Source organism: Manis pentadactyla, chromosome 9 (genome assembly GCF_030020395.1).
Source record: "Manis pentadactyla isolate mManPen7 chromosome 9, mManPen7.hap1, whole genome shotgun sequence".
Classification (NCBI taxonomy): Eukaryota; Metazoa; Chordata; class Mammalia; order Pholidota; family Manidae; genus Manis; species Manis pentadactyla.
The window spans coordinates 49,719,946-49,740,767 of NC_080027.1; the positions used below are offsets into that span (position 1 = coordinate 49,719,946).

The 20,822-nt window shown below is 39.8% G+C and overlaps 1 protein-coding gene across 2 annotated transcripts in view; it reads left to right on the top strand.

Moving 5' to 3' along the window:
* The window catches only part of SWAP70 (switching B cell complex subunit SWAP70), a 114,659-nt gene that overhangs the window by 26,178 nt on the left and 67,659 nt on the right, over positions 1-20,822 (top strand). Inside the window, exon 1 of one of the 2 annotated variants that reach the window (XM_036892327.2) lies at positions 8,436-8,606. The exons of the other annotated variant lie outside the window; for it this stretch is intronic. Coding sequence (XP_036748222.1) covers positions 8,508-8,606 — 99 coding nt within the window. The 5' untranslated portion in view covers positions 8,436-8,507. Of the gene's footprint in view, positions 1-8,435; positions 8,607-20,822 lie in introns of those variants that run through there. 2 annotated transcript variants of the gene reach the window in all.

Sequence of the window (20,822 nt, forward strand, 5' to 3'; positions counted from 1 at the left end):
ATCCCCTTTAATTTCTCTTAAGAGTGACTTGTAGTTTTCAGAGTATAAGTCTTTCACTTCTTTGGTTAGGTTTATACGTAGATATTTTATTTTTTTTGATGCAATTGTGAATGGAGTTGTTTTCCTGATTTCTCTTTCTGTTGGTTCATTGTTAGTATATAGGAAAGCCACAGATTTCTGAGTGTTGATTTTGTATCCTGCAACTTTGCTGTATTCCGATATCAGTTCTAGTAGTTTTGGGGTGGAGTCTTTAGGATTTTTTATGTACAGTATCATGTCATCTGCAAATAGTGACAGTTTAACTTTTTCTTTACCAATCTGGAGTCCTTGTATTTCTTTGTTTTGTCTGATTGCCGTGGCTAGGACCTCCAGTACTATGTTAAATAACAGTGGAGAGAGTGGGCATCCCTGTCTAGTTCCCGATCTCAGAGGAAATGCTTTCAGCTTCTCGCTGTTCAATATAATATTGGCTGTGGGTTTATCATAGATGGCCTTTATTATGTTGAGGTACTTGCCCTCTATTCCCATTTTGCTGAGAGTTTTTATCATGAATGGATGTTGAACTTTGTCAAATGCTTTTTCAGCATCTATGGAGATGATCATGTGGTTTTTGTCTTTCTTTTTGTTGATGTGGTGGATGATGTTGATGGACTTTCAAATGTTGTACCATCCTTGCATCCCTGGGATGAATCCCACTTGGTCATGGTGTATGATCCTTTTGATGTATTTGTGAATTTGGTTTGCTAATATTTTGTTCAGTCTTTTTGCATCTATGTTCATCAGGGATATCGGTCTGTAGTTTTCTTTTTTGGTGGTGTCTTTGCCTGGTTTTGGTATTAGGGTGATTTTAGCTTCATAGAATGAGTTTGGAATATCCCCTCCTCTATTTTTTGATAAACTTTAAGGAGAATGGGTATTATGTCTTCCCTGTATGTCTGATAAAATTCCGAGGTAAATCCATCCGGCCGGGGGGTTTTGTTCTTTGGTAGTTTTTTGATTACCGCTTCAATTTTGTTGCTGGTAATTGGTGTGTTTAGATTTTCTGTTTCTTTCTGGGTCAATCTTGGAAGGTTGTATTTTTCTAGGAAGTTGTCCGTTTCTCCTAGGTTTCCCAGCTTGTTAGCATATAGGTTTGCATAGTATTCTCTAATAATTCTTTGTATTTCTGTGGGATCCGTCGTGATTTTTCCTTTCTCGTTTCTGATACTGTTGATTTGTGTTGACTCTCTTTCCTTCTTAATAAGTCTGGCTAGAGGCTTATCTATTTTGTTAATTTTCTCAAAGAACCAGCTCTTGGCTTCATTGATTTTTGCTATTGTTTTATTCTTCTCAATTTTATTTATTTCTTCTCTGATCTTTATTATGTCCCTCCTTCGTCTGACCTTAGGCCTCATCTGTTCTTCTTTTTCCAATTTCGATAATTGTGACATTAGACCATTCATTTGGGTTTGTTCTTCGTTTTTTAAATATGCCTGGATTGCTATATACTTTCCTCTTAAGACTGCTTTTGCTGTGTCCCACAGAAGTTGGGGCTTAGTGTTGTTGTTGTTGTAATTTGTTTCCATATATTGCTGGATCTCCATTTTGATTTGGTCATTGATCCATTGATTATTTAGGAGTGTGTTGTTTAGCCTCCATGTGTTTGTGAGCCTCTTTGCTTTCTTTGTACAGTTTATTTCTAGTTTTATGCCTTTGTGGTCTGAGAAGTTGGTTGGTAGGATTTCAATCTTTTGGAATTCTTTGAGGCTCTTTTTGTGGCCTAGTATGTGGTCTATTCTGGAGAATGTTCCATGTGCACTTGAGAAGAATGTATATCCTATTGCTTTTGGATGTAGAGTTCTATAGATGTCTATTAGGTCCATCTGCTCTACTGTGTTGTTCAGTGCTTCCGTGTCGTAACTTATTTTCTGCCTGGTGGATCTATCCTTTGGGGTGAGTGGTGTGTTGAAGTCTCCTAGAATGAATGCATTGCAGTCTATTTCCCCCTTTAGTTCTGTTAGTATTTGTTTCACATATGCTGGTGCTCCTGTGTTGGGTGCATATATATTTAGAATGGTTATATCCTCTTGTTTGACTGAGCCCTTTATCATTATGTAGTGTCCTTCTTTATCTCTTGTTACTCTCTTTGTTTTGAAGTCTATTTTGTCTGATATTAGTACTGCAACCCCTGCTTTCTTCTCACTGTTGTTTGCTTGAAATATGTTTTTCCATCCCTTGAATTTCAGTCTGTACATGTCTTTGGGTTTGAGGTGAGTTTCTTGTAAGCAGCATATAGATGGGTCTTGCTTTTTTATCCATTCTATTACTCTGTGTCTTTTGATTGGTGCATTCAGCCCATTAACATTTAGGGTGAGTATTGAAAGATATGTACTTATTGCCATTGCAGGCTTTAAATTCGTGGTTCCAAATGTTCAAGGTTAGCCTCTTTAGTATCTAACTGCCTAACTTAGCTCGCTTATTGTGCTGTTATATACACTGTCTGGAGATTCTTTTCTTCTCTCCCTTCTTATTCTTCCTCCTCGATTCTTCATATGTTGTGTGTTTTGTGCTGTGCTCTTTCTAGGAGTGCTCCCGTCTAGAGCAGTCCCTGTAAGATGTTCTGTAGAGGTGGTTTGTGGAAAGCAAATTCCCTCAGCTTTTGTTTGTCTGGGAATTGTTTAATCCCACCATCATATTTGAGTGATAGTCGTGCTGGATACAGTATCCTTGGTTCAAGGCCCTTCTGTTTCATTGTATTAAATATATCATGCCATTCTCTTCTGACCTGTAGGGTTTCTGTCGAGAAGTCTGATGTTAGCCTGATGGGTTTTCCTTTATAGGTGACCTTTTTCTCTCTAGCTGCCTTTAAAAGTCTTTCCTTGTCCTTGATGTTTGCCATTTTAATTATTATGTGTCTTGGTGTTGTCCTCCTTGGATCCTTTCTGTTGGGGCTTCTGTGTATTTCCTTAGTCTGTTTGATTATTTCCTCCCCCAGTTTGGGGAAGTTTTCAGCAATTATTTCTTCTAAGATACTTTCCATCTCTTTTCCTCTCTCTTCTTCTTCTGGAACCCCTATAATACGGATATTGTTCCTTTTGTATTGGTCACACAGTTCTCTTAATATTGTTTAATTCTGGAGATCCTTTTGTCTCTCTCTATGTCAGCTTCTATGCGTTCCTGTTCTCTGGTTTCAATTCCATCAATGGCCTCTTGCATCCTATCCATTCTGCTTATAAACCCTTCCAGAGCTTGTTTCATTTCTGTGATCTCCTTTCTGACATCTGTGATCTCTCTCTGGACTTCATCCCATTTCTCTTGCGTATTTCTCTGCATCTCTGTCAGCATGTTTATGATTCTTATTTTGAATTCTTTTTCAGGAAGACTGGCTAGGTCTGTCTCCTTCTCTGGTGTTGTCTCTGTGATCTTTGTCTGCCTGTAGTTTTGCCTTTTCATGGAGATAGGAATAGTTTGCAGAGCTGGGACGAGTGACGGCTGGAAGAACTTCCCTTCTTGTTGGTTTGTGGCCCTCCTCTCCTGGGAGAACAGCGACCTCTAGTGGCTTGTGCTGGGCAGCTGCACGCAGGGAGGGCTTCTGCTTCCTGCCCGGGTGCTATGGAGTTTATCTCCGCTGTTGCTGTGGGCGTGGCCTGGCTCGGGCTCCTGCTCCAAAATGGTGGAGTCATGTTGGAGCGGGAGCGGCCTGGAGGCTATTTATCTCCGTAAGGGGCCTCCCTGCTCCCTGCAGCCCAGGGGTTGGGGTGCCCAGAGATCCCCAGATTCCCTACCTCTGGATTAAGTGTTGCGCCCTGCCCCTTTAAGACTTCAAATAAGTACCGCCAAAACAAACAACCACAAAAAAAAACCACAATTTTTTTTAAATTAAAAAAAAATTTTTTTAATTAAAAAAAAAAAAAAAAAAGATGGCTGCTCATTTTTCTTTATTCTCCGGTGCCAGCCTCAGGCATCTGCTCACCGGTCTTGCTGCCCTGTTTCCCTAGTATTGGGGTCCCTATCCCTTTAAGACTTCCAGAAAGTGCTCGCCAAAACAAAACAGCAAAAGAAAAATAATAATAATAATGGTCGCTCGCTTTTCTGGTGTCCTCTAGTGCCAGGCCACCGGTGCCCACTCACTGTTCTTGCTGCCCTGTTTCCCTTGTATTGGGGTCCCTATCCCTTTAAGACTTCCAAAAAGCGCTGGCCAAAACAAAACAGAAAAAAAAAAAAATTGGTCACTCGCTTTTCTTATGTCCTCCGGTGCCCGGCCTCAGGTGCCCGCTCACTGTTCTTGCTGCCCTGTTTCCCTAGCATCCAGGGCCCCCTAGGCACGTGCTGTGTCTGCGCTCTGGCCCAAATGGCTGGGGCTGGGTGTTCGGCAGTCCTGGGCTCCATCTCCCTCCCGCTCTGCCTATTCTTCTCCCACCGGGAGTTGGGGGGATGGGCGCTCGGCTCCCGCCGGGCCCGGGGCTTGTATCTTACCCCCTTCGCGAGGCGCTGGGTTCTCTCAGGTGCGGATGTGGTCTGGATATTGTCCTGTGTCCTCTGGTCTTTATTCTAGGAAGGGTTGTCTTTGTTATATTTTCATAGATATATGTGGTTTTGGGAGGAGATTTCCGGTGCTCTACTCATGCCGCCATCTTCCGCCCACCCTCATTGTGGTTTTAATTTGCATTCTCTGATGGTTAGCAATGTGGAGCATCTTTTCATGTGCCTGTTAGCCATCTGAATTTCTTCTTTGGAGAAGTGTCTGTTCAGCTCCTCTGCCCATTTTTTAATTGGATTATTTGCTTTTTGTTTGTTGAGGTGCATGAGTTCTTTATATATTTTTGATGTCAACCCCTTATCAGATATGTCATTTATGAATATATTCTTCCATACTGTAGGATGCCTTTTTTTTCTACTGATGATGTCATTTTCAGCTTGATATAATCCCACTTGTTCATTTTTGCTTTTGTTTCCCTTGCCTGGGGAGATATGTTCATGAAGAAGTTGTTCATGTTTATATTCAAGAGATTTTTGCCTGTTTTCTTCTAAGAGATTTATGGTTTCATGACTTACATTCAGGTCTTTGGTCCATTTCGAGTTTACTTTTGTGTATGGAGTCAGACAGTAATCCAGTTTCATTCTCTTACATGTGGCTGAATAGTTTTGCCAACACCAGTTGTTGAAAAAGCTGTCATTTCCCCATTGTATATCCATGGCTCCTTTATCATATATTAATTGACCATATATGCTTGGGTTAATATCTGGACTCTTTGTCCTGTTTCACCGGTCTATGGATCTGTTCTTATCCTTTTACCGAATTGTCTTGATTACTGGGGCTTTGTAGTAGAACTTCAAGTTGGGAAGCGAGATCCCCCCTGCTTTATTCTTCCTTCTCAGGATTGCTTTGGCTATTTGGGGTCTTTGGTGGTTCCATATGAATTTTAGAACCATTTATTCCAGTTTATTGAAGAATGCTATTGGTATTTTGATAGGGATTGCATTGAATCTGTAGATTGCTTTAGGCAGGATGGCCATTTTGACAATATCTTCCTATCCATGAGTACGGGATGTATTTCCATTTATTGGTGTCTTCTTTAATCTCTCTCATCAGTATCTTGTAATTTTCAGGGTATAGGTCTTTCACCTCCTTGGTTAGGTTTATTCCTAGGTATTTTATTCTTTTTGATGCAGTTGTGAATGGAATTGTTTTCCTGATTTCTCTTTCTGCTAGTTCGTTAGTGTATAGGAATGCAACAGATTTCTGTGTATTTATTTTGTACCCTGTAACTTTGCTGAATTCAGATTTTAGTTCTAGTCATTTTGGAGTGGGTTCTTTAGGGTTTTTTATGTGCAATATTATGTCATCTGCAAACAGTGACAGTTTGACTTCTTCGTTACCAATCTGGATGCCTTTTATTTCCTTGTGTTGTGTGATTACTGTGACTAGGACCTCCAGTACTATGTTGAGTAAAGCAGGGAGAGTGAGCATCCTTGTCTTGTTTCTGATCTTAGAAGAAAAGCTTTCAGATTCTGACTGTTAAGTATGATGTTGGCTGTAGGTTTGTGATATATGGCCTTTATTATGTTGAGGTTCTTGCCTTCTATACCCATTTTGTTGAGAGTTTTTATCATGAATGGATGTTGAATTTTGTTGAATGCTTTTTCAGCATCTATGGAGAAGATCATGTGGTTTTTGTCCTTTTTTTTGTTGATGTGGTGGATGATGTTGATGGATTTTCAAACGTACCAACCTTGCATCCCTGGGATGAATCCCACTTGGTCATGGTGTATGATCCTCTTGATGTATTTTTGAATTTGGTTTGCTAATATTTTGTTGAGTATTTTTGCATCTTTGGTCGTCAGGGATATTGGTGTGTAATTTTCTTTTTTTGTGATGTCTTTGCCTGGTTTTGGTATTAGAGTGATGCTTGCTTCATAGAATGAGTTTGGAAGTATTCCCTCCTCTTCTATTTTTTTGAAAACTTTAAGTATTATATCCTCTCCAAATGTCTGATAAAACCCAGTGGTGAATCTATCGGCCCCTAGTATTCTTGCCTACTGGTATCCATGCTCTTTTGTAGTTCCTCTTCAACATTAAATAGATCTGAAGTGAGTTGTCAGTAGAACATTACAGTAATGATAGTGACTTCTGAGGCTGGATCATAAAAGACATTGCAGCTTCCACCTTTCTCTTTCTTGGATCAGTTGCTCTGGTGAAAGCCACCTGTGTCATATAGTAAGGACACTCAAGTAGCCTGCGGGCAGACCTCCATAGGGAGGAACCCAGGCCTTTTGTGATTAAGTGCATGTGGGTGAACCATCTTGGAAGCAGATTCTCCAGCACCTGCCTAGCCTTTAGATGACTACAGCCCCATATCTTGACAGAAACCTCCCAAGAGATCTCAAAGCCAGAATTGTACAGCTAAGTGACTTCTACATTCCAGAACCACAGAATATATGAGATAATGTTTAGTACTGTTTTGAGATGCTAAATTTTGGGTTAATTAGCTACACAGCAATAGATTACTGATGTAATCTGCTAGGTTCCAAAGCACAGCTCTTTTCATTCTACTTTAAAATTTGTTTGGATTAAGAGAGTGGGGATTATGGAAGAAATAGAAATATAGAAGTCCAGAATGTCCTAATCATGTAATAAAAAAAAAAGAGCTTTGAAATATCTGTTTGGTGCTTTGAGAAACTGAGAAAGAGGAGTGTCATCTAGTGGTTAAGCTGAACCTGAGAATTAGGAAGATTTCTATTTTGTTACTACCCATGGAAAGAAAGCTCAGTTGGCATGAAGAAATTAGAGGTTAAATTATGTTTCTGCTGACTGGCAGATTTGGACTGGAGCTGGGAAAGATAAATAATAGAAACTGGATTCTGGCAGGGCAAGAAAAGTTCTGACAAATGGTTAAGTGGAGCACCAACAGCCCCTTTGCTTCTGCCTCCTCCCTTCAACTGGGCTGCCTTTCCTCTGCTCCACCATGCTCCCTTTGGCCTCAGGCTCACTGAAACAGCTGCTGCTTTTTATGCTCTTTCCAAATCCCCCTTCTTTAGGATGATCTTTTCCTTTTTTATAAGGTAAATCTGCGTGCATTTAGGAACATAGAAATGGAAAACAAAACCAAACTATCTGAAAACCATCTCGTTTTGAAATACCAAGATTATTCCAATAACCAATACCAAGATTATTCCTTCCATTTTATCCAGATTTAGTCCTGGAATGGAGGGGCAAAGCACTAGGCCTACTGACCTAATCTGACTGGAGTCACCAGCAATAGTTACTATTCCAGGATGCAAGCACTAGAACTGTTCCCCAACATTTGGCACAACAAGCTCAGTACGCACATGGAGAATATGAAGCCCAAAGAGCTCAGGTGACGATTCTGTTAACATATTAGTCGAATATCTCTAAGAGGAGGATGCGGTTTTGAGTTCGGATAAATTATCTCAAAAACCCATTCTGATTCGCAAAACGGTGATTAGTTGGGATCCTCCCAAATCTATTATGCAAACACAGAAACACCAGGAACAGCATAACCCAGGCTAATCCCTCCCTAAATTGTAAACTGATCCTCAAAAACAGGCTTTAGCAGGAAAAGGCCTCCTTGGACAGTGATCCCGTCCGCGGGGCAGAACGAGGACTTCCTTTCTCACCGCAGAGCGCCGGCAGGAGCGGGGTAGGCGGTTCACTGCAACTCTCTTACTTTTCCTCGGGATGGGGGCTCTTATTTGGGGGCCACGCAAGCACTGAATATAGACCGAACCGGTCTGGGGAACGCTAGGGGCTGCCTGGGGGTGTTCAGCGGTGCAGCTTTCTCTCCCGGATTCTGTTTCTAGCCAGCGGAATGGGCGTACGCACAGACCCTGGCTGCGGCCACAGCCTGCGCGGCTCCGGGCGGCCGCCGGGTGGGCGGGGCCTGGCGGGGGCGGGAACCTACCGCTGTCACGTGACTGAGCAGCGGGCGGCGGCGGCCACAGAGTCCGGAGAAGCGTCAGACACACCGAGCAGCCGGCGGGGCAGGCGGGGAACCGGGGACACGGCCATGGGGAGCTTGAAGGACGAACTGCTCAAGACCATCTGGCACGCGTTCACCGCGCTGGACCTGGACCACAGCGGCAAGGTCTCCAAATCGCAGCTCAAGGTGGGCGCGCCCCTCTTCGGCCCACACCTCGGCCCTCGCCGGCGTGCGTTCCACCACCCTGGGGTGGGAGTCCGACTGGCGGGCGGAGACCACAGGGAGGGGCGGCCGGAATGCGGCCGGACGGCCTGCTCCCGCGGAGACGGCAGAGACCGGGATTTGGTCCCTTGTGCCTCCCTCTTGCCTTCGAGCGGTGTGCTAGGGCCGGTGTGTTGGTCTCCTCGGGGATCCCGGTGCGCGGGGGAAGACCGGGTGGCGTCTCTGAGGCGCGAGCCCGGCTCCCTAATGGCGCGGGGGGCCCAGAAAGCTTTAGACTCAGGAGAGCGGTGGGAAGCTCCCTTGGACAACCTTTCCAGTTTCCTCTTTACCCCGGAGAGGAAGGGACTTGCCCAAGGTCACTGAGCAGAGCCTTCGACAGCGCACGCTCCACACCGGGGCAGTCCTCAAAACGGCCAGCAGCGCCGGGGCAACCGGGCAGCCCAGAGAAGGGAGAAGTGCTCCTGGGCGCGACTCTGGGGCCTGGCTCTGGCGGTGGGGATGCTTTCTGCGCTCGAGCATCCTCAGGTCAGTCACTAATTGAGGGTGTAACCATGTTCTGCAGGGGCCTTAACTCTGGATGAAGATCACTGATCTTTCTGGCACTCTGCAAAAGGGACTACTTTTGCAGAGTGTATTTATTATGACTGCCAAAACCCCCACCATTAAGTGAGAGTGTAAGGTATAAATAAAAGAATGCTTGTAAACTGAGTAACCCTGAGCAGGGAAGGTGGCACTTAGCCAGGAGAAATTGGCAGCTTCTTGAAAGTATAAAATATGGTAACAAACAAGAAGATCCATTCGCAGGCATTTCCAAATATCCACATTTTGGATCTGTATGTCAGGTTTTCTATTCCTCTGAGAATGAATTTCTGAAGATTGGGTTTATTTTATTTTTGCAGTAATCAGGAGGTTCTTATGAGTAGTGGCTTTTGTGCCAGTAAGACTTAGAATTTCCCCTCCACCGCCATTTGGTACTCCACTCTTTCTCATTCATGAAATCAGTCTGGAAGTGTTCACTGAGATCATCCACTTAATCTTTATTTTACTTTATTTTTTAAATTAACATCAGTAAAATTGACTTTTTTGGTGTACAGTTCAATGAGTTTTAACACATATACAGAGTTATATAACTATTCTTGAAATCAGCTTTCCATCAGTTATGTCATCCTAAAAAACTGCCTCATGCTGTCCCCTCAGCCCCAACTCAAGGCAACCAGTGATTTCTTACTCATTGCTACAGTTCTATCTTTCCCCATTGTCTTATAGATGGAGTCATACAGTATGTAATATTCGGACACTGGCTTCTTTTACCCAGCATAATACCTTAGAGCTTCATCCATGTTGTTGTGTGTATCAATAAATCTTTTAATTGCTAAGTAATATTCCATTGTATGGATGTACCATATTAACCCATTCACCCTTTAAGAACATTAGTGTTATTTCTCAATTTTTGGTAATTATGAATAGAGCCTCCTTTTGCTTAATGTTTAAAATTTACCTATACCACCCTATTTAAAGTGGGTTTCTTACAGATAGCATGTAGTTGGGTTGTGTTTCTTACTCCATGCTAACATTCTCTGTCTTTTAATTCTTGTGTTTAGTTCATTTACATTTGGTTACTATGGTTAGATTTAGGGCTACCTATTTTATTATTTTTTTTCTGTTTTTTTGTTCCTGTTGCTCCCCTCCTTCCTTTAGATTATTTGAATATATTTTAGTATTCCATTTTAATACTGAGTTTTTGACTATTTCTTTTGTAGTTTTTTTATGATTGCTCTAGGAATTCTTTTTTATATATGTGTATATACATATATAGATACATATAAAACGTTTATACTTAGAATTACTATTTTACCACTTAAGAGAATGTAGAAAACTTGTCACCATACAGTTCCTTTTAACCTCTCTGCTTTATGTTGCAGGTGTCATATTTATTAATTCTACATATATTAAAAATGCCATCAGAAAATGTTAAAATTCTTTTGCTTTCAACCATCATTTTTATTTTAAAGATCTCAAGAGAATTACCCCCAGATAATTTTATAGCTCAGGTGGATGAATCTTCTTAGTTGTTTGGTGACTTGCCCAGAGTAGTAGCTATATCTAGAACCAGTATTTTCAAACTTTAAAGCCAGTGTTTCTTTGTTTTTTCTTTTACAATTGATGACATATGAGATGTTTTCTATTACTTCTGTTGCTCTGTATCCGAAATTTTCCTTTAGGCTGCTTATTGAATAAGTGTACAGAGGTTTCTTGACTTAAAATTCTTGATTAAATCCCAGTTCATAGCTTTCAAACCTCAAGATGTTGATAAGGCAGCTGTGCATTTGTGTTTAGTCCCTTCCTTGTCTACTTAACTGAGAGACTTTTGGATTGATTCAGTTCTGTTCATCTTGCCAGTGTTTTTGGAATTGAGAACGTTTACAAAATTTGTATGTAGGTCTTTCCTTTTTGTTTTGAACCTGAAGTTCGATGTTCATTGACCGATTGGCCAGGAGTAGAGTTTTTGCCTTAATTTGTTCATTCATTCATTGTTCATACAATAACCTTTTGTGGGCTTAGTCTGTGTAAGGTACCTTGCTAATTTCATAAAGAAGATATTTGTATTTTTAGGTTCTTGAGAGTTAATATATCCTTGGAGGAAATATCATATAATTGATTTATTAAATAGCGGACTAACAATTATATACTCAAAATAAAGGTTATAATTTATCACTTTGGAAAGCCCTATGGGCATCTGAAATATTTTTGACAGTTGTCTTTTTGAATTCCCTTCATAATTTTTGATACAGCGAATGGGTACATTCACAAACTGTGTAACGGACATTGCATGTGTTAGGTACTCTGCCCAATGAATGCTAAGGGTGATACGGTAGTAAAGCTGGGGAAAAAGAAACAAATGTGAATCTTTGCCTTCAAAGAGTTTAAATATTGGTAGGCAAATTAAGAGAATAATTAATCATTAGAGAAGGTACTTTCTATGTATATATAGATTGTGTAATTCAGACAATTACCCTATCCTTAAGAAATGTAGTCTGGTGGTAGAAATGAATACAGAAATATTCGGTAGATGTTGAGTGTACTCAGCAGAAGATATGGGGCTATGAAATTTTAGAGGAAAAGGCAATTGCTTTTCTTTACTGATGGGATTACTTCATGAAAAAAGCTTGTTTGGAATGAACTCTGAAGAAAGCTAGGATGTGTATGTAGAAATAGAGGAGGATTCCACCCATTCTATTCATTCATTCTTTGGCTATTTCTTGACTGCTCTTAGCTGTAGTACATCCCTGTGAATTAGTGCAGAAGTAAGAAATTAATCAGGCATTTATGAGGACTTCTGTGTAACATATTTTGATTGGAGTGCAGAATAGGAGTATGTGTATGTCTGTCTATCTGTATATAAGAGAGAGTTTTTACTGGGATAAAGCTGTAGAAATAGATGGGGGTTAATGCATGGAAGGCTTTGAGTGCCAGACTAGTTAGAAGCCATATCAAAATTGCATTTAGGAAGTTACTTGGGCAGTAGCATACGTACTAGGTTGGAGTGGATCGAGCAGTTTGGAATTAGGAGACTATTAAAATAGCTCAGATGAGAGGTAATGGGAGCTAGAGGTGGAGAGGATGGAAGAGGGGTAGATGATGAGTGAAGGAACTTTGTTGTCCACAGGCCTGGACCCCTGAATGGCTTTGAGGAGGAATAGAAAGGACAGAGTCAGAAATGTCTCAAATTTCAACTATGGGTGATCAGTGGATGGCAACTGTTTTTCACAGAAATAGGAAAGTTATGAGAAGGCATTGTCCAGAGAAGAAACAGTAGTTTGAATATGCAGAGTTTCATTTGTTTATTTTATTTTGTTTTTGAGGTCCTTGATGGATGGATCTTTAGCTGGAGATAATGTCCTTGGGAAGTATGGGGCTCTCAGTACAGGATCTGGTAGTTGAAGCTTGGAAAAGGAGAGAAGAGACTTATTTGTGGCCTTGGGGAATAGCTAAAGTAGGTGGTGACAGGAAGAATAGGAGCCAGGGGACCAGAAATGAGAGATAAGAACCACTTTGGAGCAACATTGGAGCTGAGGGAGAAGAATATTCAAGAAAGACATAGAGTTCATTATTGTTATTATATACATATATTTGGAGATAATAAAGTGACACAATTAATTTTTCCCTGCCTTAACTTATAAACTACACATTTCTCTTCTGAAAAGAAGTTGTGAGAAATTTGGAGTATTGGCATCATCTTGGGAATAAATTTATTTGCTTCTTTTAAGGAGATTGTTTTGCAGTATAGTACTCATTTTGATAAATGTGTTTGAGTCATTGCTATAACTGGTGAATATATTCCTCAAGGGTCCCTAGTTTAGTACAAAAAAACTTATTTTTTTATACCTTATTTTTATTACTAATAGTATATTTTTGAGAAAAACAAAGACATATCTGAATAAGTGTTGAAATTTAAAATCCAAAGAGAAAATTAAAAACATAAGACATAATATTTTGTTGTTGCAAATACAGAATTCCATTACATTTATCAATAAAATAAAAATACAGAGCAGGGAATTTAAAAACCACTTGTGACTTAGGTAAGTTACGATAGCTACAGAGGTTGGGTTGTAATCTAGTCACAGTGATGTTACCTTGTTAAAACACCTAGGCATGAAGTCATTCCCAGGCAGTTATCTTCTTGATCTACATTAAGATATACCCTGCCCGAAAGAGGGAACTACCTCTGCCTCACTTTCCTCACCTTGATTCTTTGTCCCTCTTCCTCCTGCATTCCCTGTGATGTCCTTGGACTTCCTGTGGGCAATCTGAGGACGCTCTGCAGGGGACCTCTGTCTGTGGTTTCAGTTGTGACATTTCTGGCTCCTCCCCGCCCCCCCCCCCCCCCCCCCCCCCCGCATTGTAGATGTATAAATCTTCATCCCTGCCCTCTGCCTATGCACCCTCATAGAAGTCATCAGCTATATTAGTTTATTTTGCAGTTGGATTGTTAAAGACAACTCCATTTTTTTAATTGTCATATTGATTTGGTGTTACTATATTTTTCAGGCTGGGATACAGAGGGACGCTAAACTAAGTTACTATTTTAAGTTAAAATTTTTTCTAATTATATAGAGACTACTTTTCAGCTGCTGCAGTAGAGAACAATAGGCTAATGGTGGGGAAAGAAATCCTCAGAAACACATTCTCTACCTAATATTCATGAATAGTCCTTCCTTGAACAAACTCTGTAGTTTAAGACTATTACTTGTTTGGAATGCTGTTTTAGTATAATTGCTGATAACTGATGGGAGGTTAAAAAATAATGAAGAGATTGATGGAAACTTCTTTAAAGGAAGGTACTAGGTAAGTATCACTGAGCTGGTGTTAGAAATTTTTTTCCACCAATTTTTCCCCTTGGTTTGGTTCTGGTGTTTGTGCTCTTCTTTTGTCTGTATTTTTCTTTTTTTCTTAATGAGGAACAGTTGTGTGTGGATTCCATATTTTAGGAAACCTTATTAATATGTCATCTTAAGTAGACCATGTTACTTTTAGGTTATGATGTAAATTTGCAGAGATCATAATGGAAATAGGTATATAGGGTGTATTTGAAGTAGAGGCAATACTTATTTTTTTCTCCACTGATGTTTAAAAATTATCTTCAAATTATAGAAGTTCAGTGGTTTTGCTGAAAGATACTAAATCTCCAGTGTTATTTAGAAATACATGCAATTCCAAGAAGATAAAAAGATGAAGGCTGTTATTTAAACAAATACATATCAAAAATAAACTTTTTGAATAGGTCATATTTACACATGGTATGAAATTCGTAAAGTTCGAAAGGACATTCACAAAAGTGAAGAGTAAATTTCCTTCAACCCCTGACCCATACTAGTTCCCTGTCCTGGTGGTAACCATTATTTCTACTTTTTTAAGTTCCTTCCAGAGATCAAAATAAACCTTAAAATCAATACTCTTATTGTTATGGTAATTGTTGTCCTCTTAAATAGAGCAAAATAGGGTGATATTTTTGCAATCTCTATTACAACTTTACTTTGCAATTATGGTTGCAGTGGGAATTATATGTCAGTGCTGGAAACATCTTTTATTGGCTCTGCAGTTTCATCCTGTTGTTTTTAGAAACAGGGTTTTGTTCTGTGCTAAATTGTGCCCTTATGAAGTGAAAGAGCTTACAACTAGTGAGGATCTAAATGAAAAAAAATTTTGAGGAACAATTTGAGTAGTTTAAATCTTGATTCATTTCTCAATGATAGATTTTCAATTAAATGTTTTTAGTCTTTGCCTTGAAATTGGTTTTGTGTCTTGTGAATAACATTGTGTGTTCCCTTCCTGTGTAGGCATTTAGCCTTAAAAATGTTTAATCTTGCTAGTTGTGAAAGTAATTGAGGCAGGCCAATGGTTGATTTAAAATACAGTAGTCCCCCCCTTCTTCATGGTTTCTGTTACCTGTGGTCAACTGCTGTCCAGAAGCAGATGATCCACCTGACATCGTCAGAAGGTCAGTAGTAGCCTAATGCCCTGTCACAGTGGTTACATCATTCCCCTTGCCTCACCTCATCATGTAGGCTTTTTATCATCACAAGAAGAAGGGTAAGTACAGTACAGAGATATTTTGAGAGAGAGACCACATTCACTTAACTTTTATTACAGTATATTGTTAAAATTGTTCTGTTTTATTATTATTTATAATTAATCTCTTATTGTGTCTAATTGATAAATTCAACTTTGTTATAGGTGTGTATATATGGGAAAAAACATAGTATATATAGGGCTTGGTGCTCTCTGTGGTTTCAGGCACCAACTGGGGTTCTTGGAACATAAGGGCAGACTACTATATAAAGGAAGCAAGTTGCAATAAAGGGCTTTTATTGTGTGAAACACAATGTAAAAGATATGGTTAATTCTTTTAAACTTGGCATGTATAGTATTTCCTCACAATCCTTAGTGTTGGTTTTTTGTTAACCCCTGTGGTAAACGTTGTTTCTGTTGAGCAACTAAAAATCAAATTTAAAAAATGGGTTTGGGGTTAGCATCATGAGTGAGCCTGTAAAAGTCTTTGTAAATATTATTTATATTTCACCAAAGAAAACAGTGAAGACAGCTCTCTAAATAAAGAGCATGTAAGAGACATTTTAAAATGTTAAAATGGTAATAATGGATTCTGGGTTATTTCCTTTCTCCATTCTTAACTTGCTAGAAAACTTTCAGTGGTATAGTTTGGAAATTTTAATTTTCTTTGAAATACATGTAAACTTTTGCTTTATTGAGGATAATACACAAACTGTGAGGCACTTTTGTTTTGTGCGTGTGGCCCTCTGTCTTAATAACCAGTTCATTTCTAATCTTATGACTCAGGACTCTTCACCTTCCTGACCCCCACTTTTTATTTCCTTTGGGGTCTCACCACAGCCCCAGAGGTACATAGTAGCTGGAAGCTAGAGATAGAAGGCTTTGGTTGACCTTTTCTCCCTTACTCAGTTGGCCATCACAGAGTAGGTATTTTTCATTCCCTTCCAAAGGAAGGTTATTATAGTCCCCTCAGTGATAATTAGTACACTGGAACTTGGGGTGCAGTGACTTACCCAGTCAGTCCCTCTTACACTTGTCCCTGTTGCCTTCCTGCAACATAAGTCTAAGGTGGCCCTTTGCCTCCACTTCCTTTGTCTTTTCCAAGGTTTCATTTCATACATCTATTTTTCTGCTCTGCTTTCTGCCCTTCCTCTTATTCTATCTTCAGGTTCCCACTCAAAATCTATGTCTCCTTGAAACTGCAATTCTCATCAGTTAGTAAGTTGTGAAAAGGTATTTAGGAGTAAATCTGTATGTAGGTGAATTTCATAAAAGGAGATCTTGAGATTAGGGAAAGATTTCTGCAATATTGGAAAAAGTTTTTCATTTTAGGAATCTTCTGTGCCTTCTATACCTTTTGCTTTTTAAAGATAACTAGCTTTGTTTGATAATCAGCTGTGTTTGATTTGGACCAGGAGAGTGGCATGGTGTACCAGCCAGAAGAAGTGACACCAGCTAGGATCAGAGTTGTTCTAGTCAGTGGATGACGTTGAAGGTTATATTTCCCTGCATGGGCAGCTGTGGGAGGATGGGGCACTGTCCGCCTTGCCAGCACTATCTACCCCATCAGTTCTTTGAGTTCCTAGGGTCCTGGGTGTCTCAGTGAGATGGCTGTTACACCTGAGTTGAGAGTAGGAGCTGGTGGGCAGTTGACTCACTCTCAGTGACTGAATTCAGCAGTGATTTGAGAACACACTACTAGGTAATGGGACACCAGACTGATAGTAGATCAAATTAGGGTGGAATTCTGAGGTTCTTTACTGAGGTGACTTTGGGGAGTTTGCTTTCTTCTTACATTTTAAGATTATCTGTTGAATGGGAATAATAAGACATTTAACAACATGCTTGAATAGATGGAGCTCACAACCTTTATGTGTGGCAACAGAATACTTACTAGCTACCTATTCCTACCAAACAGTGATTTTGACTATGGATTTCTAGGTTTTACTCTACTAAGCAACTTTTGTTAGGGACTCTGGGGAAGAAAAAAAGTATCCAATATTGTCCCTTACCTTGAGGGGTGTGTGGTTTAATAAAGAAGATCATATATGAAATGACTACAACAAGATAACATGTAAGCAAGTTCTACAGAGCGTGGAAAATGAGTGCTGTAGGCCATGCTGTCTAGTACACTAGGCATTAGCCGTATTTGGCTCTTGAGCATTGAAAAGTAGGTAGTCTGAATTCAGGTATGTTGTAAGTATAAAATATATGCTGGATTTCAGAGACTTAGTATAAGAAAAGAATGTAAACTATCTAATAATTTAAAAATATTGATTACATGTTTAAGTTATATTTTGAATATGTTATTAAAATTTCTCCTGTTTCTTTTTATTTTCTAAAAATGTGGCTATTAAAATTTAAAAATTCCATATGTGGTTTGAATTATATTTCTGTTGGACAGAACTGTTGTAAAGGTTCAAAGGAAATTGAGGAAAGATGTAGACAGTTGTAGACATGGAAAGTTTCATGGAGGAGATAGAATGTCAGCTGTTTCTGGACAGAATGGGACAGATCTTGTCCAGTGTAGATAGAGGAAGGTGGCAAGTGTGCTGGTGGCATTGTAGATAAGAGCAAGAGCCCAAATCTATAGTATTTGTGAGCAGAAGGGAAATACTCTGGGTGAAATAGAACATTTGTTTTGAGGTATAGTGGAAAATTAGGATTAAAAGGGAGATAGAACTACATTTGTACAGATATTCTTGTCTTGCACAGAATAGATGGTTAATGTATATTGATTGTGTTAGACTGAATAGTCCAGAACTGATCCTGTCAAGAGGGGAAATTATTAAAACTTGTGGGGAAGATACATGATAAAGGTAGAGTTTGAGATTATTCTGATGATGTGGGTGAGATGATTAGAGGTGAGAGATGGGGAGACCAATTGGGGGGCTGCTATGAAAGCTGATGAGCAGATTGATGAGTGCTGGACTGGGATGGTGGCAGTGGGACTCAAAGGAGCTACATTCCCTAATATTAAAGAGCTTAAAGTCTTGTGGGTGATACAGACCAGCAAACTGGAAATTTGAACATAGAGAGGTAAAGAAAGTACACAATGCTAGGGAAAATAGAGCGACTCTACCTAGCCTGTGGCGAGGATTGGATGAGTTAAACCAGAGAATGCTTCTAGAAGAAGAAACGTTTATCACTGACCTTAAGGGATGTGTGAAACTCCTCTTCAAGAACATCTATGATGAAAGATTTGGAAAGTAAATCTCCTGGAAGGACAGGAAAAAGTTTCAGGAGAGAGATCACTATTTGGGAAGTCAGGAGACCTGTCTCTCTGCTTCATTACTTGTGTGGCTGTGGGAAATTATTTCTTCTTACTAGGTTCCTCATTTGTAAAACATGGAGTAGTGGACAAAATTTTCAAAGTTTAGCCTTCTAATTTAACTTTGTTAGCTTGATGTGTTCACCAAGATCACATCCTGGTGAGTGGTTGCTATGCAGCAACTCTTTGTTAGGGCCTCAGAGTCCTCAGGTTAGCCTTAAGCTGATGGAGCAGTCACTCCTCGGGGAAGAGAGGAGTTGGCACTGGGGTGCTGAATTAGATCTGAAAATAGGACAAACTATAAGTAAAAGAGGTACAAGAAGAGGAGAGTCTGTAGTTTTATTGTTAAGGGAATGGTGGTACCAAAGTCAGAATGGGTGTGTGTGTAGGGAAACCTGGTTTGGGGAGAAAGGTGATGAGTTCTCCTTTGGATTTGTGGATGTGAGGCACATTTAGTGTAGACATCTCCAGTATTAGGTAGCAATATAAACCACAGCTCAGTTGAGAGGTCAGGACCAGAAAGAGATTTGAGAGTCATTAGAATAAAGGTGACTTAATGTTGTCAGGATAAAAGCACTTTTTTGGAAGAGAATAAGGAGAAAGAGGAACTCAGCTGAAAACTGGGCTTTGGGAAATATGCAGATTGGGAAATGAGGAGTGAGGGAGGTGACTCCATAAAGGCACTTTTGATGAGCAAAGAGAATTTAGAAAATAGTATGTCATGGAACCAAATAAAGGGAATGATTCAGACTGCCAAATGGTGGAGACTTGGGAGAGTGACGTGTTCAGAGGGTATGTGTCCTAGGTTGGGTTCTCCAGGAAGCTGGTACTAAGACAGAGTTGGGAGTGCAAGAGGGTTATGGGGAAAAATACCTATGGAAAATACGGAGAGGAAGTAGGATTGGGAAAAGGTGCTGTCAGACTCTGATATGAATTTGACAAATCCAGGAGCACTGGAGCAAAAAAGGCCTGTTGGAGGACTCCCACCTAGGTGATAAATGATACCATCTCCTTCCCCAGTCATTAGCTGAGGTGGACCCTGAAGGTACTAATAGCTGGAGACTCTCAGCTAACCACAGTCCTTATAGCCTGGCAGCAGTTCCTTTCTTGAGGGAAGTGAATGGTACATTACTATGTTTGCCACAGATTCCTTTTGAAGAAGCAGTTTCATGAGATTGATAGGGATAGGAGCTGTATTATAAGGACTGTGAGGGGACAGAAGATGAAGCAGCAGAGGTAGACCTTTGATTGTGATCTTTGTCATCATTTGGCTGTACACTGTGGCTTCACATCTTCTCTTGGAGAAGACTGTACTAAATTGAACTACCTAATTGCTCTGGTCTCTCTTCTACTATAGAGTTCTCTCACACACTTGTTAAGTCTTACTGAGTCCTCTCCTGAAAAACCTCTACTTAAATTTTGAGGAATTAGACTGCTTACTGGATCTCAGGTCAGATGGGTTATGCTTCTAGTTCTGGTGGTGGTAATAAGTAATGGAGGCATTGCTTTTTTTATTAAAGTATTGTTGATATACAATCTTATGTTGGTTTCAAACATACAACACAGTGGTTCAACAGTTACCCATATTATTAAATCCTTACCCCCTCTTATGCAGTTACTATATGTCAAAGTAGTAAGAGGTTCCAAAATCATTCACTATATTCTCCGTGCTGTACTACTGTCCCTGGTGACCAACTTATATTGTAATTGTGTTATTTCATCCTCCCCTCCCCTCTACCCCAGCCCCTCCCCCTTGGTAACCATTAGTCCCTTCTCAGTGTCTATGAGTCTAGTACTATTTTATTCCTTCTGTTTTGCTTTGTTTTTATACTCCACAAATAAGTAAAATCATAGGGTATTTGTCTTTCTCCACCTGGCTTATTTTCAGTGAGGATTATACCTTCTAGATCCATACAGGTTGTTGCAAATGGGAGGATTTATTTTCTTTTTATAGCTGAATAATATTCCATTGTGTCTATTCATCTGTTGATGGACACTTAGGTTGCTTCCATATCTTGTCTGTTGCAAATAGTGCAGTGATAAACATAGGGGTGGAGGCATTGATTTTTACTCTAAAAGTGATCTGAATTAGAGATCATAATTAAACAAAAGTTCTTTCCAGAAAGAATATATTGGTAGTATAGTGAAATAAATTCAAACACTCAGATCTGGGTAAAGATGATAGAGAAGCAAACTAAACTAAAAAAACCCAAAACTCCCCAACAGATCCTTAAATGGGACTCACTAAGTGCCTTTTGTTGAACACAAGGCACTCTCATCTCAAAACTTTATTAGGTTTTGCTACTGTACAAATGGTTAAAATACAGATTCTTTAAGGA